This window comes from Taudactylus pleione, unplaced genomic scaffold (genome assembly GCF_031769625.1).
Source record: "Taudactylus pleione unplaced genomic scaffold, aTauple2 ptg000093l, whole genome shotgun sequence".
NCBI classification, from domain to species: Eukaryota; Metazoa; Chordata; class Amphibia; order Anura; family Myobatrachidae; genus Taudactylus; species Taudactylus pleione.
The window spans coordinates 2,894,368-2,913,258 of record NW_028284495.1 but is presented as its reverse complement, the minus strand read 5'-3'; the positions used below and the strand labels follow the sequence as shown (position 1 = coordinate 2,913,258).

General features: G+C 42.0%; 1 protein-coding gene across 1 annotated transcript in view; it reads left to right on the top strand.

The window, feature by feature from the left end:
• Positions 1 to 18,891, top strand: part of RP1 (RP1 axonemal microtubule associated) — a 668,735-nt gene that overhangs the window by 181,727 nt on the left and 468,117 nt on the right. Inside the window, exon 17 of the mRNA XM_088469748.1 lies at positions 17,848 to 17,982. Coding sequence (XP_088325874.1) covers positions 17,848 to 17,982 — 135 coding nt within the window. The remainder of the gene's footprint in view (positions 1 to 17,847; positions 17,983 to 18,891) is intronic.

The following is an 18,891-nucleotide window of genomic DNA, read 5'->3' as shown; positions in this document are numbered from 1 at the left end:
GATTCTGACCGACATTTTATTTTGGCACCGGTAAAATGAGTGTCGGCACCCTAACTGCCAGGATGCCGAATGCAGCCCCATGGGTAATATGAGCATTGGCTTCCCCAAATGTATACAGCGCTACCATCGTATACCAGAGACACAAGATAAGGGATAACATTCTAACATTGTCTATTTTAAAGATATATAAAGATGGGGACTGCACTGAGGAATGTAATGTATGTTTGTATGAAGAGTGACCTCAGCTGCAGCCCTGGGGCTAATTAGGAGTATATACCATTAGTCATAGATAAGATAGTGACCTGCATAGTGCAATTAGCATGAGGATGAGAATCCTCCTGATGGAGGTGAAAGCCTCCTGATGTGGGGTGGGGAGCCCTCCTGACACCCCTGGTGGAGGGGAAAACCACTTGATGTGGGTGGGGAGCCCTCATGATACCCCTGATGGAGAGGAAAACCACCTGATGTGGGGGCTTTGAGGATGAGGGCCTTATTCAGCAGTGAACGCTAGTGCACTTCTGATTATAGGGAATCTGCGCAGGCAGATCCCACGTGCAAACTGGCAGCAGACTGTCAGTGATTGACAGTCTGCTGCCGTTTGTGGGCGGCGATGGCCTCCGTTTCCCAAAACGGAGGCGTGGGAGGAGGGAAGAGGCCAGGATCTCCATTGGCTGAAGGTGATTTCCTAGCCTCTTCCTCGCTTCTGCAGCGACCGGCTGCATGACCCCATGAGTCACCTTAGCCGGCCGATGTTTCGCAGAATATCCAATGCTGCGTTGGACAGTGCACCTCAGATACATAATGCAGCAGAAGGCGTGATGCCTCCTGCTGCATTACCATATCAGCACATACGGAATTGCAAAGCTGCTTACAAGCAGCTTTGCAGTTCCATCTGAAGCTGAATCAGGCCCTGAGTTTGAGTTAAGATACTGTAAGACTGCCACTGTGGTGGAACTACATATCACAAAATGCCCAGTCTACTGCCGATTGCTTCACATTCCAGGAAGTTGCTCCACTAAAGATCTGCTCCCAGACTTGTTTAGCACGGCACTTTAGTCAAAGAATGGCGGTTACCGGCATTCTCTGACTTAACCAATTCCTGACCAGGCAACCAGCGCATTGTATTGATTAGCTGCAGGAGCTCCCTCATCATCGCACTGATTTGAATTTCGGCCCTAAGAGAGATAAAGTGGAGAATTTGCCCATAGCAACCAATCAGCTCCTAGCTCTCATCTATCTAGCACAGTTTATGAAATGACAGTGTTTGGTTGCTATGACCCACCTCTCTGCTTTTTCTTTCTCAAAGGTTTGCTACATCTCCCAGAGTGAGGTTAAGCTAAGGGGAGGCACATTGGCAGCAACAGATATGTGGCTGTCACAGCCTAGTCATACTGAAGTAATGACTAGGGTATATAAGCAAAAAAACCCACTAAATATTAAGCTTTGGTCAAAATTTTACCATATTAGTAATGTAGCCAGCAGTGCACGATGGGAGCACCTTATTGCAGCAGCAGGAGTGTACACCTCAGCCCACTTAACACCACTACCAAAAATGTTGCTGCTTAAATCTCTCAGTTAAACTGCCAAAATCTCAGCACTTGCCACAAATTTGTAAGATGTTACCAGGGCCGTAACTAGGGTAGCGCAACCAGTGCGATGGCACAGGGCACCGCAGGGCAGGGGGCGCTGATTAGGCCTGTCAATTTTCCTGTTTATTAAAACTCTCACTTGTAGCTTCCTCTTCTTTTATCCTCAGCAACTCCTGGCTTCCCATATCTCTTCCCTGGTCCCTTCCCCATAAGGCAATGGCCCTTTTTTGGGTGCACTCATCTTATGTCCCTATTTTAAAAATGGAGTGGGGCGCCAATGCTCTTTCTTGCACAGGACACCAAAAAGTCTAGTTACGGCTCTGGATATTACATTTGGCCCAATATTCTTGTGTCAGCAGGATTGGTTCAAATAGTTTTTCATGCAAATATTGAAAATGGCTCTTGTCTTAAGGCAATGGTTGTGTGGTTTCAATGCATCATTCATGTCCTATACTGTAGATTAAATGTAATTTTCATTTGCGCTAATCTGTAGGTGTTTGTTATTATAAACATTGTAGAATGCTTCATATAAATATAATTGTTTTTGTATTGTTTATTATCTGCAAAGATTAATTATCTTTTTATGTTTCAAATTCCATTTTTCATTTTGAGTCTTCAACTACCAAATAGTCTGATTAAACATAGCAAAGTACCACACTGATATATGGAATCCAGCACAAAGCCTGTGTTTTAGACTGACTATTAAAACAGATGGCAGTAAAATATGCACTTGCCTGAGAACATAATAGGTGATACTCACAGAAACAAAATGATAATTAAATGAATTAAGGCAAAAACACTCAACAAGCCAAACAAAGCCTATGGGCTTTGTAAGAAAAGTACAATCAAAACACAGGATCCATTTTGATATGTAAAAGTGTGTAATTTATTTCAAATTTAAATGAATGTTTCCACTTTATAATTTTTTAATTTATGTTGTTGTTGTCCTCAATACAATGGTGTATCTATAATGGATGCTGGGTGTGCGGTGCACAGGGGCCCCTGGATCCAAGGGAGCCCACATAGCACACTCTGCACTCATATACAGTATAGTCATACCTCTCCGTAGTCTCTATAGTCTCTTCGGCTCTGCAGAGCAGCAAAAATCAGAGGGAAAATGGCGACGGACACTTTCCCTGTGACTTGCACATGCACAGTAAAGATTTCCCTGTGAATAAGGTGCGGGCACCATTTTCCCGGAGACCCGAGCATGCGCAGTAGATTCTAGCATTAAGCCAGAATCTACTGCGCTCAGTGTGCTGCCAGAGAGGAGGCTGCACACAGGCCCCATCCTCTCTGAAAAAGCCCCTGCCTCTCTTGTACTATATGTTGAGTAGTACCAGATGCACTAACTACTGAGGAGAGAGCAGTGATATTTAAATCTACACCTATAAAAATTAAATAGATCTGACAGAGACTTTTCTCCAGCCCAAAAAATAATTTTAAAGTTTACACCCACAATAAGCAGTATAATCGGGAGACATGGTCAATGTACATTAAGAAAAGCATTGACAGATAGGATTTTGAAACATGTGGAGCAAATCAGAATAGAGAAAGTACTGTACAAAATACAAAAAACTCCAACACCTATCATCAAACAGAGCAGCTCTGATGCAAACTTGGCTACGGAAAAATGGTCACTAGAAAGCAAATAACTAACTAACAAAATGTACACTAACCATCAACTCCAAACCATATAGAGAAATACAGCACCCACCCCCCATTATCTCCCACCTTGCATGGTCATACCCCCAATTTATGGCATACATGCATCCCTAACAAAACAAAACCCCTCCTTACACTACTCTATGACTTATAACCACCCAAAACAAAGAACACGGGGCAACTATTCCTGTGTACCCTAAGGCCATGGTATCTAGTCCAGGATGAAAGGGACAACTGATAGACTCCTGAAATAATAAATTAGATAACATAACTAAATATTACCGCCCAAATAGTAAACAAATCAAACAGATAAACAAATAAGAATAATATGACAGATTAAATCCCAGAGGTGAATAAGTACAGTACTAATGGAGGGGAAGAAAAATGGAGGGGGGTTACCATATATAACAGCTAAAAACATCAAAGCAGGATTCAAAAGCATAACTAGCAGAACAATGACATAACAGATTAGGTAAAAGCAAATGGCAACAATACATCAAATACCCTTAAGTCAAAACAGGACAGGACAGAAATACATAAATACCCAATATAACATTAATTCAGGAGGGTCATTCCACCCTGAGGCTAATGAGCCAACCCATGTCACAATCCCCTGACCATCAGCAGAAGAGTCCTAGAAGACTGTCACCCCCGACCGCAAACTCCAACAGTTCCCAATCCTGCGAAAGCGAAGAACAATACTCTGATCCACTGAATAGAAAATGGTTCCAGAAATTGGTCTCACATGGTCTCCGGGCAAATGAGACTGCACATATATACAGCGGGCTCATCCAGTAGCATACTGAGATGAGTCTATAACAAAACATCTGTCAATGACAGCTGTTAGAGTCTGTGTTTGTTGTGGACCCAGGTTGGTAACAGGAGTAGACACCGGAACAGGTTTAAACTGAAAGGTGAGTTGTTTAATGTGAATGTTGGTAGACATGAACAATAAGATAAACTAAAGTCCAGTAATAAACAAACTGATTTATGTGGCAGGAGGGAACTGTGGTGAGTGGGAATAAACAAATGTCCAGATCAGTGACAGAGGTGAATGAGGTGAATCCAGATAGACTGTAAGAGTGAAGTGGATATCCTGGTATGCTGAATAGTGGCTGAGAGGGATATCCGGTAATGATTTGATGATGGCTGAAAGGGAAATCCGGTAATGCTGTGATGATGGCTGAAAGGAGAATCCGGTAATGCTGTGATGATGGCTGAAAGAAGAATCCGGTAATGCTGTGATGATGGCTGAAAGGAGAATCCGGTAATGTTGAGATGATGGCTGAAAGGAGAATCCGGTAAAGCTGAGATGATGGCTGCGCAGGAATGGGTTAACTGAGGAGACATTTCAGGCAGGAGTGGGCCTGGTGGAAGGTGCAGGGCTGATCACCAGTAGAGTGCAAGGCAAGGCAGAGCGGTGCAGGCTATGCAGGGAGCCGGAGGCTGACAAGGAGCTAGGGCAAACACTGGAGCACAAGACTAAGGTTTCAGGAGCACAGAGAACTCTCTCTCACAGCTGACACTGTGAACACGTTGCACTGGCAACTACAGGGTGCTCCAAACACCCTTAAGTACCCAGTAATGGGACGTGATAGGCCAGAGAGAGCAGGTGACCCACAGAAAATTGGCCTGCTATGTCACATGGCCAAAGACAACATGGTGGCACCCAGACAGCTATGACGCGGAGATGCCACTAGACTTTCCCTTGCCAGGATGGCCCAACACTGGCAGACCTCTGTGTACATGCAATGCCAGTCTCCATACGCCAGCTACCCTACCAAAAGGACCACACTGATGCAGAGACGCCACTAGACTTACCCTTGTCAGGATGGCCCAACATTGGCAGACCTCTGCATACACGCAATGCCAGTCTCCATAAACCTGCTCCCCCACCAGAAGGACCACACCACAGCGCCCTCACTGGTAAGGACCACAAATCTCCACACCGCGAAACCCGGGTCGTGACAGCAGCAAGGTTTTTCAAATATGTCACCTTCCAAGATTCAAAGGGAATCAACCGGTCAATGACAAGAGCATTACATTCCGCAAGGATGGAAACAGACCTCTAAATCTCAGTGGTTCTAACCCACGGTTGTAGGAGAACTTGACTTAAGAAAACAATTCAGTATGCAGTTATAGTAATCACTCCGCCACCTTCCCTCCCGAATTATTAATGGGTTGAAGGAGACATTCCATGGTGTGCATAGAAGGTACATTTACGGCAGGAGAGAACTGCAACAGTAGGTAAGTCATACTTGCCTATTCTCCCGGGACTGTCGGGAACCTCCCGAAAATCGGGTGCCGCTCCTGACACCCCGCAAGAGGAGGCAAGTCTCCCGCATCGTCCGCCGCCCCCCTTTACCCCCCCGCCACCGCATTCGGGTGGCGATGACGTGATTTGCACTAAATTGCGTCATCGTAACCCTGCCCCCTGCTTTGTAATGCCGGTAATATCGGCATTATAAAGCGGGGGGCATGGCCATTATGACACAAATGCATGGACACACCCCTGCTCCACCCATTACAGCTGCCTGCATCTTCCCTGCTGGACCGACCTGGCAGCCCCCTCCCGGAAGGGACTGCCAGAAAGTCGGCATGTATGAGGTAAGTATCAGCACCCAAATCAAAATCTAGAGGGTACATTGAACAGACCAGAACCACAGGGAGCTAAGGTAACAGCTGAAGCAGGATCCTGTGCTGAAGCAAGTCAGCAAATAAACTACAGACAAAAAGCTGCAGTAATCTTCCACGAGGTAGCCCTGAATAGGAAAGCAATACACTGGAGCAGCAGGCAAGGAGAAAGGAAAGTAGATATTTTAATCACAGGGAGCCCTGGATAGTACAGGAAGTCCAGCACCTCAGCTGCAGCAAGGAGAAGCAACAGTCTCACTTGTAAAGGCGGCTACAGGGATGAAGCAGAGATGAACACTAGTACAGAAAACAGAAGAGACATGAGACCAGTGCAGAAAATCAATACCAAGGACTGCAGCGCCAGGGAGAAACTTCAGCATCAGCGACTGGAGTGACACATGGACCAGCAGAAGGCTTCCAAGATGGCGGTGGGCAAAGGAGCACAACAGAAGGTCAGCACCCAAGGCAGAACCAGTTAACAGAAGGGACCAGTCAGCATGAGAAGTCCAGAGCAAGGAGCGGCTGGGCGCCAGTAAAAGCACCACCAAACAGCAGGAAAGCAGACTGGAGAGTGTCATAATGGCGGTCCAGCGGCTGCCCTAATACAGTACGGAGGAACAGAGGAGCACATAGAGGTCAAAGCCTGGCAAAAACACCTCCAGGAAAGTAGGAGGACATCCAACATTAGATACAGTTAAGTAAGTATCTCAAGGTTGTCTCAGCATGAAGGTTCGAGATAATTGGGCTGGAGAGCTGCAGGACTAACATCCTACACCATGCCCAGGTGACAGGTCACTCCCCCTTCCCTCAGAAGTTTGTTTAGTGGATACAGAATGTAATGTGTAGCAGTATGTGGTCTCAATGCAGAGTTGAATATACGCCTGTTTGTGGAGCTTACTTGCATAACGGTGGGTTTCGTTCTGATCAAAATGAAATAGTACACACATGTGACCAATATGAGTGAGTACAAATAAACACACTTTATTTACAAGTAACAAACAAACAATAAACAAACAACATACAAAGTATACTGTATACTCAACTTTTGTCTATGTATTCAGATGACACCGGTAATTCATCATCTTCAGCATAAGATGTACTTCATCTTATCTTCTCTCTGGGGAGCCCTCGTTTTCCAACACCCAGATAATATATAATATACATTGGCAGCATCCTACTGCAGTCTCAGATCTACCACGAGCTAATGGGTCCTTTGTATACCTCTGGTTTATATACCCTAAAATGGGGTGTTGGCTTTCCGGATATTAAGGCCATATTAATTACATACAGTGCTAGGTATGAAACACTCATTGGTACAACGTAGCATTGACCAAACTTTTCTCTCTTGCACATGCTCCGTAAGCACTAAGATATACTACCAGACAAAGAAATACATTAATGACGTATCCTAATGTCTGGAGATGAACTCTATTTCAAGACTCCTTTGTATAGAGTCTGGACATCACTGTTAATTACCCATAATGCTTAGCATCTCTACACATCTTAGAATGGAATGTAGCTAACTGATAAGAACATAGAAGCTATGAATGGCTCATTATACTTCTAGTAGTAGAAATGACAGGTAGAGCTAGGCCTCAATATTTATGGCTTATTTGACCCCAAAAGGTCATTTGACCATTCTATGGAAAAACAGCAACTGTATTAAGACAATCTCATTTCAAACCTCAAGAGGCCTAGCAAGGGTATATATGTGTTTGTAACTTATATGCCTATGTAGAAATTAACTATTTAACTCACTGATTACATTACTGTGTCTAGTGTGTTTTTACACTGTACATACTCTGGAACCAAGCGTACACATGAAGCAGAGTTGTATGTCACCTCTCCCCTTGTTACCCGAAGGGGCAATGCTGGACTGTAATGAGGTGTTCTCATGTATCAATGTTCACTGAGTGCGCCCCACTTACTACCTATTATTTATAGAGAAGAGCGGGTCCGGTTCTCAGAGAACCAAACCCACCCGAACTTGAAGATCCGAGGAGAGATATGAGTCCAGCTTGGGTTTTCCTGCCTGAATTGGATCTCAAAGCGAGGCAAAATGTCATCATCCTGCTGTCGGATTCTCGCGGGTTTTGGATTGCCTGTCAGGGCTGTGCTTCATCCAAGAGGGGCTGCTGTGTCCATCCAGGGATTGCTGTGTCCAGGGGCTTCTGTTTCTATCCAGGGTCTGCTGTGTCCATCTCTGCTGTGTCCATCCAGGGGTTGCTGTTGCTGTGTCCATCCAGAGGCAGTGGCTGCTGTGTCCATCCAGGGGTTGCTGTTGCTGTGTCCATCCAGGGGCAGTGGCTGCTGTGTCCATCCAGGGGTTGCTGTTGCTGAGTCTATCCAGGGGTTGTTGTGTCCATCTAGGGCAGGGGCTGCTGTGTCCATCCAGGGATTTCTGACTGTGTCCATCAGGGGCAGGGGCTGCAGGGGTGTATTCGTAAAAAATCTTGACACTGTTAGTGCTAAGTAAATGCAGTGTATTCATAAAAAATATTGTCACACTTTAAGTGGAAAATGCAGTGTATTTGTTAAAAATATTGTCACACTGTAAGTGGAAAATGCAGTGTATTCATAAAAGATATTGACACTGTTAGTGGAAACGCAGTGTATACGTAAAAAATATTGTCACACTGTAAGTCATTGTTACTGCAGTGTAATATTTAAAATTGGTACAAATTGATGTGTGTGCTTTACCCCACTTCATTCATGTTTGTTACGGAGAACGATCAGTTGAGACTGCAGGAACCACATACTAGTAGTGGAGCTGCTGCCAGTGCCACCAGTCATGACGATACTAGTCCATCTACATCACGAACTAAAGCCGATGCCAAAGGGCATACAGGGCTTAAGTCAAGGCATCTAAAATCAAGCAAGCAATGTTTTATAGTGTTAAAGAAAAAAATTAATTTAATGTTAAGTTAGCTGCAGAGAAAGAAAAATTTGGCAATATGCCATTTACTACACAAAGTGGCAAGGAAAGGATAAGGCCCTGGCCTTTATTTATGATTGGTGGTTCTGCCGCCTTATGATGATATAAGCCCTTCTCCCTGTCAAAAAAATTTAAATCACTAAGGCACGTGAACCAAGTATGTGCTCAGAAAAGTCACAGATCCCCGAGTCCAAGTATATAAGTGGTTGTCATGTGTGAGCCTGACCTTTCTAATACTGTACTTGAAGAGGATCTTCCTTCCACCATTTGTGTGCCCTCTGCAAATGTAGGGGCGAGCAGCACAAGTCAACATGCTGACGCAGAAATCGAGGATGTTTCTGTGGAATTGAGGAGGATATTTCTGTAGTTGGCACTAGCAAGGATGACGAGGATGTTGACGAGGATGTTGATGCTGAGGATGTTTGAGTAAAAACTGTAAATCAGGCAACAGTTGTTGCCCATGGTGGGAAAAATTCCATTGTTGTCATGCCTGGGCAAAGGACCAAAAAATCCACTTCTCATGTGTGGAATTATTTCCACCCAAATCCAGACAACAGTTGTCAAGTCATCTGTAACCATTGCCAAGTAACAGTGAGTAGAGGTAAGGACCATAACCATCTAGGAACCTCCTCCCTGTTACGTCACTTGCAGCGGATTCATCAAATTGAAAAGGGTATTTCAAATTCAGAAACTTTAGAAAAAAACTTAACAACAATTAGTCCAGTTTCACCTAGCTGCTCCCTTCTCTCTTGATCCAAGCGCCTGCAATCTCCATCAGCAACACCTGCATCATCATCAACATCCTCAATCATGATCGGAAGTAGTCCTGCATCCAATTTCATAAGAATGACTGACTCCTCTCCTACCCGTGGTTCCTCAGGAGGATCCTTGAGTGCAACGCCTGTTGCTGCTGCTGCTGTTGTGAGTGGATCTTCATCCCATAACGGTGATATAGAGCGTAAATCATAAATCCAGTGACAATATTTGCGTTACATCGCGCCTCCATATGTTTAAGCATTCATTGGGGTAGATGACAATACTCCCCGTTACCAGGCATTTTGTTGAGATGGGTCATAGCCTTCTAGATTTTAAAATGACGCCGATCGATCACATACTGCACCTCTGCTCATGAGGGGCGGTGACCGTAGTAAAAAACTACTACAGAATGAGTGTCGCTGGATTTATGATTTACGCTCTATATCACTGTTGGGGCTTAATCAAGAATTAAATCTTTATTGCTTTCTATGATGTGTTACATCTAATAACATATCTTCTGTTTCTGTCCTTCTTGTGTCTATTCAGCACTTTTAGTGATTTTTTTTGTGATTTTACAGTATGATGTTTACCCTCTGTGAGGCATAGCCTGAACTATATGATGCTGTCACTAGGCACTGAAGTATCTAATACTTTTTATGCTGTATGATTATTCATTTGATACTGTAGCATTGACAGCTAAGCCAGAAAATGACTTCCGGGCTGTGGAACACAAGCTCTGTTGGAGCGCACGCGTCACTTCTGGGTCCCCGCTGGACACGTCGCTCTGACACACGGAGGTTCCAGGGAATACGAGCTACACAGGTGAATGCTAGGTGATAGCGTCATTAGGAGATTCAGGTGTGCCTCACTGAGGGTATAAGAATACAGGCGAGAAGCTGTGTGGTTATGCCCCAGGAAGAAGGTACCTGAGGGTGCCGAAACAGCTGTCAGGCCGGGCTACACACTCCATATGCCACAGCGATGGTTCACTCATCATGATGAGTATCACAATTATGCCTTTGCACTAATGCATTATTGCACTTTATTTTTTGTGAACTGACGCTGCTTTTTGTACAGATATACTGTTTGATGAATGCAATGATGATATCAAAACTTAATTTTTGCATTAATTTGGTGTGCTGGTCATCTAATGCTTTGGACATTTCTACATATATATATATATATATATATATATATATGTGTGTGTGTGTGTATATATATGTGCATGTATGTGTTTATATATATACACTCGTGGCCAAAATTGCGACCACATTTTGAAATTTGAATGTTCTTCAACTTTGAATACTTATAAAAACTGTTTCACTTCATGCAGTGCAATGATTCATATATCAAATCAAAGGAAATTTAATGGTGAAATCAACACAATAAACACAGGTCAAATATTTGCATCACAAGGGAAGCTATGCTACTTTCAAGTCAGACAAAGAAGCAAAGATGCGTTAGATTCAAGAAGCGGATTGTAGTAACAGCTACTACCAGCCAATCGGAATCGACGTTCTGAGGACCAATCAGCTGTCATTTATGAGCAGACGCAAGGTCATATTCAAAGGTGGGAAAGGTCAGTTTGGCTGTTTCATTTTGCAGAATAAAGTTGGTTACTGAAGTACAATTATGGTTGGATGTTTGTGTGTATTGTTTAGTGCTAACGTCGTGTAAAAAATAAATACAACAATGTCATCCAGGCAAAGTGGTGACTGGTCCCCCAGGAAGAGATCCAGGAATGTGCTGTTACGTGAAAATGGTCTTTCCTATGCAGCAATTGCGAGAGAAGGTGGTGGGAATGTGACAACATCAGGGGTACGAAAGTTTTGTTTACGCTATCAGGAAACACAATCTATACAAAACAAAGAAGGAAATGGTCGGAAAAAGTGCACAACAGCTGTTGATGATAGGAGAATAAAACAAATTTGCGTCAGGGGACAGATGGATGTCATCTGCGGCCATTAGCAGTGACCTAAGTGCAACTAGTGTTTTTGTCAGTGCAAGAATGGTACGAAGAAGACTAACCATTGCTGAATAAAAAGCAGCGGCAGAAATGAATACAGTGGGCAAAAGAACACATTGCATGGACAGAAGGTCAGTGGAAACAAGCTATATGGAGTGACGAAGCTAAGATATCGATATAGGCAGTGATGGGAGAAAATATAGGAGACGTCGCATCGGGGAAGAGGTACATCCAGATTGCATTCAAGCGACAACAAAGAATCCTACAAGTGTTATGATCTGGGCATGTATGACAGCAGATGCTGTAGGCCGCCTTTATGTCATAGATGGCACACTGAACAGCAGAAAGTACATAGACACCATCCTACAACCAAAACTTCTACCTTCTATCAGGGATCTTTTTCCAGATAATGCTCCATTTTTTTTCCCATCAGGATTCAGCTCCCTGCCACACTGCATAGATATGCAAACAGTGGTTTACGGAGAATGACATGCAGGTGCTGGGATGGCCAGGAAGCAGCCCAGACCTGAACCCCATAGAACATTTGTGGTTCAGTTTGAAAAACTGGTACATCTGAGGCGTTCATCCAATAAAAGACAATTAATTGAGGCTATAATTGTCTCATGGCACCACATAATAATGAAGGAAGAGCTCCAAACATTGGTTGGCTCAATGCCACGTCGCTGTGCTGCTGTCTTGAAAAATAAAGGATACCCAACTAAATACTGATAGGACAGTAACATCATAAGTACAAAGGGATTTTCACCCTAAGTGTTGTTTTCACTGCATAACTTGCCTTGTAATGCAAATATTTGACCTTTATTGTGTTGAATTCATCATTAAATTTCCTTTAATTTGATATATGAATTATTGCACTGCATGAAATGTAACAGTTTTTATAAGCATTATATGCAAAAAATAGTTTTAATCCATAAAAACCATCAAAAGTTACATAGCCCAATAGCTAACAACGACCGTTCATGTAAGCCAAAAAAATGCGACATGCAGTTTAATAATGTAATTCCAGCATGATACTCATTGTTAGTGGAACTTTCGTTGTAGCAATAAAGACATGAGGCCTTAGTGTTTGAGGCAATGCCCTTGGAAGAAGGTACCGGAGGGTATCGAAACAGCTGTCGGGCCGGGCCACACTTTATTGCTACAACGAAGGTTCCACTAACAATGAGTATCATGCTGGAATCCTCTGGTGTAAACAGCAAGTCTTGGTCCCATTATCCCTAACAACCTCCCTGAGTACAAACTAGTAAACGTTGAATGCAATTTCATAGACGCGCTTGTATTTAACTAAATGAAATCTATACCGTGCTTGGATGATCAATGCATCTAAGATGAAGATCATGTACAATAACTATAGATATGGGTATGGAAATGTCAGAACTGATATCAAAAGAAATAATATATAAATATAAATAAATAAATTTAAATAATTAAAAATTATTAAAAAATGTTTCTAGGACCGGCAATGTCTGAATATACAGTGGACTCAATATATTAGTCCAGGTCTCCCGTGACTGACAATGGGGCTGTGTCCGGAGCACCGGCTGGTTTACTCACCCTACCTTTCCCTAGCAGCGGTATGAGCTGATGGTTGCTAGAGTCTTGCAGCAGTCGGGAACGGGCTCAGTCTGCAGTGTAAATGGCCCGTCTGACTTCTGCTTTCACTTGTTCAGACTGTGTCCTCTCCCAGGCTCTAAGCAGAGAGCCGCTGTTAATGTTGGGAGTTCTTGCTGCCTCGTGTGCTCGCGTCTACTCTATGTTGACGTCAGTATGGGGTCCTTCTTACACAAAAGCGTTTCGTCATGGATGACTTTATCAAGGTGTCTGTGAGGTGAAGTTTGCCTCCTTTTATTCCTGAGGGACTGTTTTAATTGGCTAATTAATTGAATAATTGGATAAATGCCTTAGATCCCTCTTTTGCTTGTTCTTGGGAAATTATAAAATGAGGCTATGTGTGTTATACCACATAATCTGAAAAAAAATATATATAATAAAAATTTACTTTATTCGTTTGTGTGCAAAACATAAATTAAATGGATGTATTAAAATAAACTGATGTCTTTAAAATCAATTGATGTGTTCTAAAAAAAAAATAGCTGCAAAAAGTCCCCTTATTCATTGTATCAATTGTGTGCAACGATATATACAGATTGTTGCCAGGTCCTATTAGAATGAAAAATATATATGGAAATATTTGATAACTGTAAAAGATAAGATGCATAGATATTATGTATAAATGTTTTATGAAGGATGTTATGATTTAATTAATAAATTGTGTTTAACTCTGTAAGGATATATAACGAGATTGACACTGCTGATGCATTGGATTTATTCAGTCAGTTCCTCACCTTCTGTGTCTTCAGACTTTTAAGAAATGCTCCCAAATCAAAGTCTATGTACAGACCTTTTGGATGGAGATTTCCCATTTAATAAATCCATTCAGTTTCTGACTTTGAGATTCTTTCTAGATACTGACCCCTTCTCCAGTCTTTTTCAATTTTCCTTATTGCTAAGAATTTCATACCTCTCGGGTCTTTTTGATGGTGTAGTAGAAAGTGATTGGAGATGCTGTGTGCTGTGAACCCCTTTTTAATTAATGTGTTCTCCAATCCTTGTCTTCAATTTTCTAATGGTGTGACCAATGTACTGAAGGCCGCACGGACACTCCAGTAGATACAATTTTATGTTTTTGGCATTTGAACAAAAACCAATGACTGGTTTTGTGCTGTTGATGCCAGTATCTCTGCATACTTTGCAATTTAAACAAAATTAAATCCCTGTTGTTGCAACAAAGGGATAGAACTTTTTGGTGGTATACAGTTTACAGTTAGAATATTTTGGATTGTTTGGGCTTTCTTATAGATTACTCTCGGTTGAGTCGAGACTAGGTCTTTTGTTTCTGGATCTAGTTTCAGTAGATGCCAGTGCTTTCTCATGCTTTGTTCCAAGCCTTTTGTGTAGCTGTTATATTGCGTGATGAAGAGAGTTTTCATAGGACTCAGTTCTTTTTTCTTATTATATTGTAACAGGTCTTGTCTTTTCTTTTCAATTTCTCAATTCTCTTCAGGGTGTTATCTATTATATTTTCTGAATAGTCTCTTTCAAGGAATCTGTTTCAGAAGTTAACTTTGTTTTTTAAAATCTTCATAATTTGTACAGTTTATTTTTATTTGTTGAAATTGTCCCCCTGGGATGTTTCCAATCCATTTTGGGTGATGGTTACTCGAAGAGAGAAGGTAGTTATTGCAGTCTACCTTTTTGAAGAAGGTGCGTGTATGTATTTTATTTTCTTCTATGTAAATTTCTAGGTCCAAAAATTGTATTGTGTTCTTGCTATAATTATGAGTAAACTCCAGGTTAAGTTGATTGCTGTTCAGATGCATTAAAAATTGGGTTAAAGTCTCTTCATCACCCTCCCAGATGAAAATGATGTCGTCTATGAATCTTTTCCAGTGTCTGAGGTGGTCTTGAAATGGGTTATTCTGCCATATGTTTTCATTCTCCCATTTGGCAACAAAGAGATTCGTGTAACTGGGCGTGAAACGACTGCCCATCGTGGTACCAGTTACTTGTTTGAAGAATTGGTTCTGGTGCCAAAAATAATTGTGGTTTAAAATTAATTCTATACTACTCATTAAAAAATTAATTTGTGAGTTTGGGAGATCAGATTGATGGTTCAGGTAATGGTATGTGTGGGCACAGCCGTCAGCATGGCGGATGCGCGTGTACAGTGATTTGACGTCACAAGTTACTAAAAGGAAGGAATCTGTCCATACGATACTCCCTAGGTCTTGTAGCACCGCTGTTGTATCTTTGATGTAACTCTTTTGCTGGGTCACCAATGGCTGTAAAAATACATCTACATATCCTGAAAGGTTAGAAGTCAGGGAGTGTATTCCGGATACTAAATGTCTGTTCTAGCAGCACCTCCACAAGCAAGGCCACCTCATTTTTTTATTAGACCATGATGTATAAAAACTTAAAAATCCTCCTCCAGATCAAAGATGTCTTTTAGGAACTGAAGAACTTGATCCTAGTTTGATCTTCCCTCATAATTTTTTAAGAATCAAAATATTAAATTAAATAAATTGAAAACTAATCAATCCTTCCGTCCTTTCCCTGTCTTCAGTCCATAAACATTCCAACTCCGTCGGGCATAACATCTTGGTTTTTAAAATTCCTAGGGGTCGTATAGTTTATTAAACTGCCATCCTATCTACCACTGCAATGCTACTCTGTGCCATGTGCAAAGCTGAAATGCCACATGTTAGTGCCACCCACTGCTGTCGCTTAGCTTAGTCAGCCAGCTAGCTGGATGCAACCTTTTGGCCCTTAACTAGATGAAAAAATCAATATTGTGAGCTGTGAGGTGGTCAAAATTGACTGGAAACAAGTGGAAATAAATGTTATTGAGGTTAATAATACTGTAGGAACAAAACAGGCCCAAATTGATATTAGCTGTTTTTATTATTTTTTTAGAAAAAATACAGATCCAAAAATAAAAACACGTAATGGCGGTTTTGGCAAAATCAATCCTGATTCAAAACAAGAGGACATATATATCCAAAACCAAACCACGGGGGTCGGCGCACATCTCTAATTTTTTATGTATACCTGCAAGTTGTATTCTTGTATGTAACTATTCTGTCTGAATACCGTTACAATTTGTAATGTTGCTATGGTATTATGGAACCTTTGTGGCACCTTATAAATAAAAGATAATAATAATTGAGAGCCATGCAAAGTTCCCTTTTTTCAGATGTACAGTACAGTATGTTTTGCATTAAGGATATGGCTAGTGGAAGTGTATCAAGCCAAGCACATGGATAGAGGCAGCCCACTCACTTTGTATAAAATACACTTAGTTCCGTGCACGCAATGTGGGAGCAATTAGGTCCAATTTCAACTTTTCATAAACCCCCATCTGTGCTTCAGAATATTTTAGCTGTGAAAATTTGTTGTATTATTTTAAGCTGAAACCCTTTAATGACAAGGAAACAACATTTCCTATTGGTTACATTGTGTTACTGTACAGTATGCTCTTCTGACTGATATGTGTTTTGCCAAAAAATTAACCGCGTTCTAAATTGTCCATGTGACAACAGTTTGTTAGTAACTAGCAGTCATTACTCTAGAAAGGTTTCAAGCAGACCCCATACTCAGCTCAATCATTCCAGCCATAAATGTTCTCACAGCTTAAATGGTAAATTAAGAATAAAGGACTTGCAGGATATTTATCAATATTATTTTTACTAAAATAATGTGAAACACCCTTTTTCACATCACTTAAATGTATTAAAGGGCTTTTGGAGCAGTTTTCGTAAAAAAACTACTCCAAACCCTTAACTCATATATTTTTAGTAAGCAGATCACAGTTCCCGTACTTGTATTGGGAAATGTGTGATGTGTTACAAATTTACTAATGTTCAATTGTAATTAAAATTGGAAGCCCTGCAATAATAACACTATTTTCAGATGGCGTCATGCACGCTTCCCTCCTGTTCCCAGACTCCTACTCTGCTCTGCCTGACATCTGACAGGCATAGCCAAGCCCAGAGCGGGTGCCTGTCATCAGCCTAGTGTGTCTAATACACCACAGGCTGATCACAGAGGTATGGGAATAGAAAATAAATAAAATTAAACACCTGCACCGGACAGCTGATCGGTGATCTCCTCTCTGTGACTTACATTAATCAGCTGATGCGTACAGTCAGCCGAAATGCAGTAAAGTGCTGTCTGATACTTTCGCTGTATCTTAGCTGACTGCACACCTTAGCTGTTTAAGTCACAGAGAGGAGATCACCCATCAGCCGTCTGGTGCAGGTAAGTTTTATTTTATTTATTTTGTACACCAGGGGCATGGGAAATAGGGCAAACACAGAAGGAGCAGGGGGCATGGAGCAGCAGGGCGCCGGAGAAGACAGGAGGGCGCACACGCAGACACAGTGTCACTGTATTTTTTCCAGAATTATACAATGAGAATTGTGCTGAGGAGATTCGCAGGGACAGAGCTATCTCGCAAGCTCTGTCCCTGAAAGTGATTTTTTTTTATAAATTCAAGTGATATTTTCTGAATTCACAATGCGAATTTAGGTGAAAATAGGTGAAAATATCACACTACAACCGCAGTTTAAATGCGTCTAGAAGTAATTATGCCCCTTGGTGACAAGTTGCAAGATTGCTACACATTTTCTGTTTTGTGCAATGCGTACCTCATTTGCTGGGTACATTTGGGAGAGCCTGTGTCACACAGCCAATCACCAGTGAGTATTTCTTAATTTTAGTTGGCAGAGAAAAGCCTATGGGAACATCTGCAAATCTCAACCAGAAAAAGGAAGAGATCATGAAACAACATGTAATTGCCGAAGCACAGGATCTCGCTGCTCGCAGCCCATCAGTATCACCACCACCAAGCAACAGTGAGTTGTTGAAAGAGTGCAGTCTTACTGAATGTCACATCATACTGTGTGTGGGGGAGATGTATTAAACCTTTGAGAGAGAAAAACTGGAGAAGTTGCCCATAGCGACCAATCAGCTTCTGTCATTGGTTGCTAAGCGCAACTTTTCCACTTTATCTATCTCAAAGGCAGAATCGTAACTAGACTTTTTGGTGCCCTGTGCCAGAAAGAGCATTGGCGCCCCCCATTTTCAAATAGGGACATAAGGGTCCAAAAAAAGGGGAGGCCAGGAGATGCTGGTGATGAAATAAGAGGAAGCTACAAGTGAGAATGATAATAAACAGAAAATTGACAGGCCCAAACAGCGTCCCCTGCCCTGCAGTGCCCTGTGCCATGGCAAAGGCCACACTACCCTAGCTAAGGCCTTGCTCAAATTCTCTATTCAGCAACAGTGACGATGTCGCCCAGGATATTATCGGGCAACATCATCACGATTTTTTATCAACTAATAAAATTTATTTTAGCTATTTAGAAATATTTTCTGCAGGGACAGCGGTTGCGGTAACACGCTGTCCCTGCAATGTTACAGAAGGCATTGTTATCGGTTTCCAAAAACTTTACCTTCTGTTTCTGCGCTTGCTCAGTCATGCGCTCAGGCACAGTCTCCGTCCCTGCTTTGAGGTGACTGCCGACCGGGTGAGTCAAAATACAGCCTGTCCAAATTGATTTACATGTGTACACAGGCTTTATATTAGTCTGTATACATGTATAGTTTATGTGCTTTTATATTTAAAATTTATATATACATTTTAAATATAATAGCACATAAATATAAATATATACAGGCTAATATAAAGCCTGTGTACACATTAGGGGTGAGCGGGTTCGGATTTCTGAAATCCGAACCCCCCCGAGCCCCCCCGATCCGAG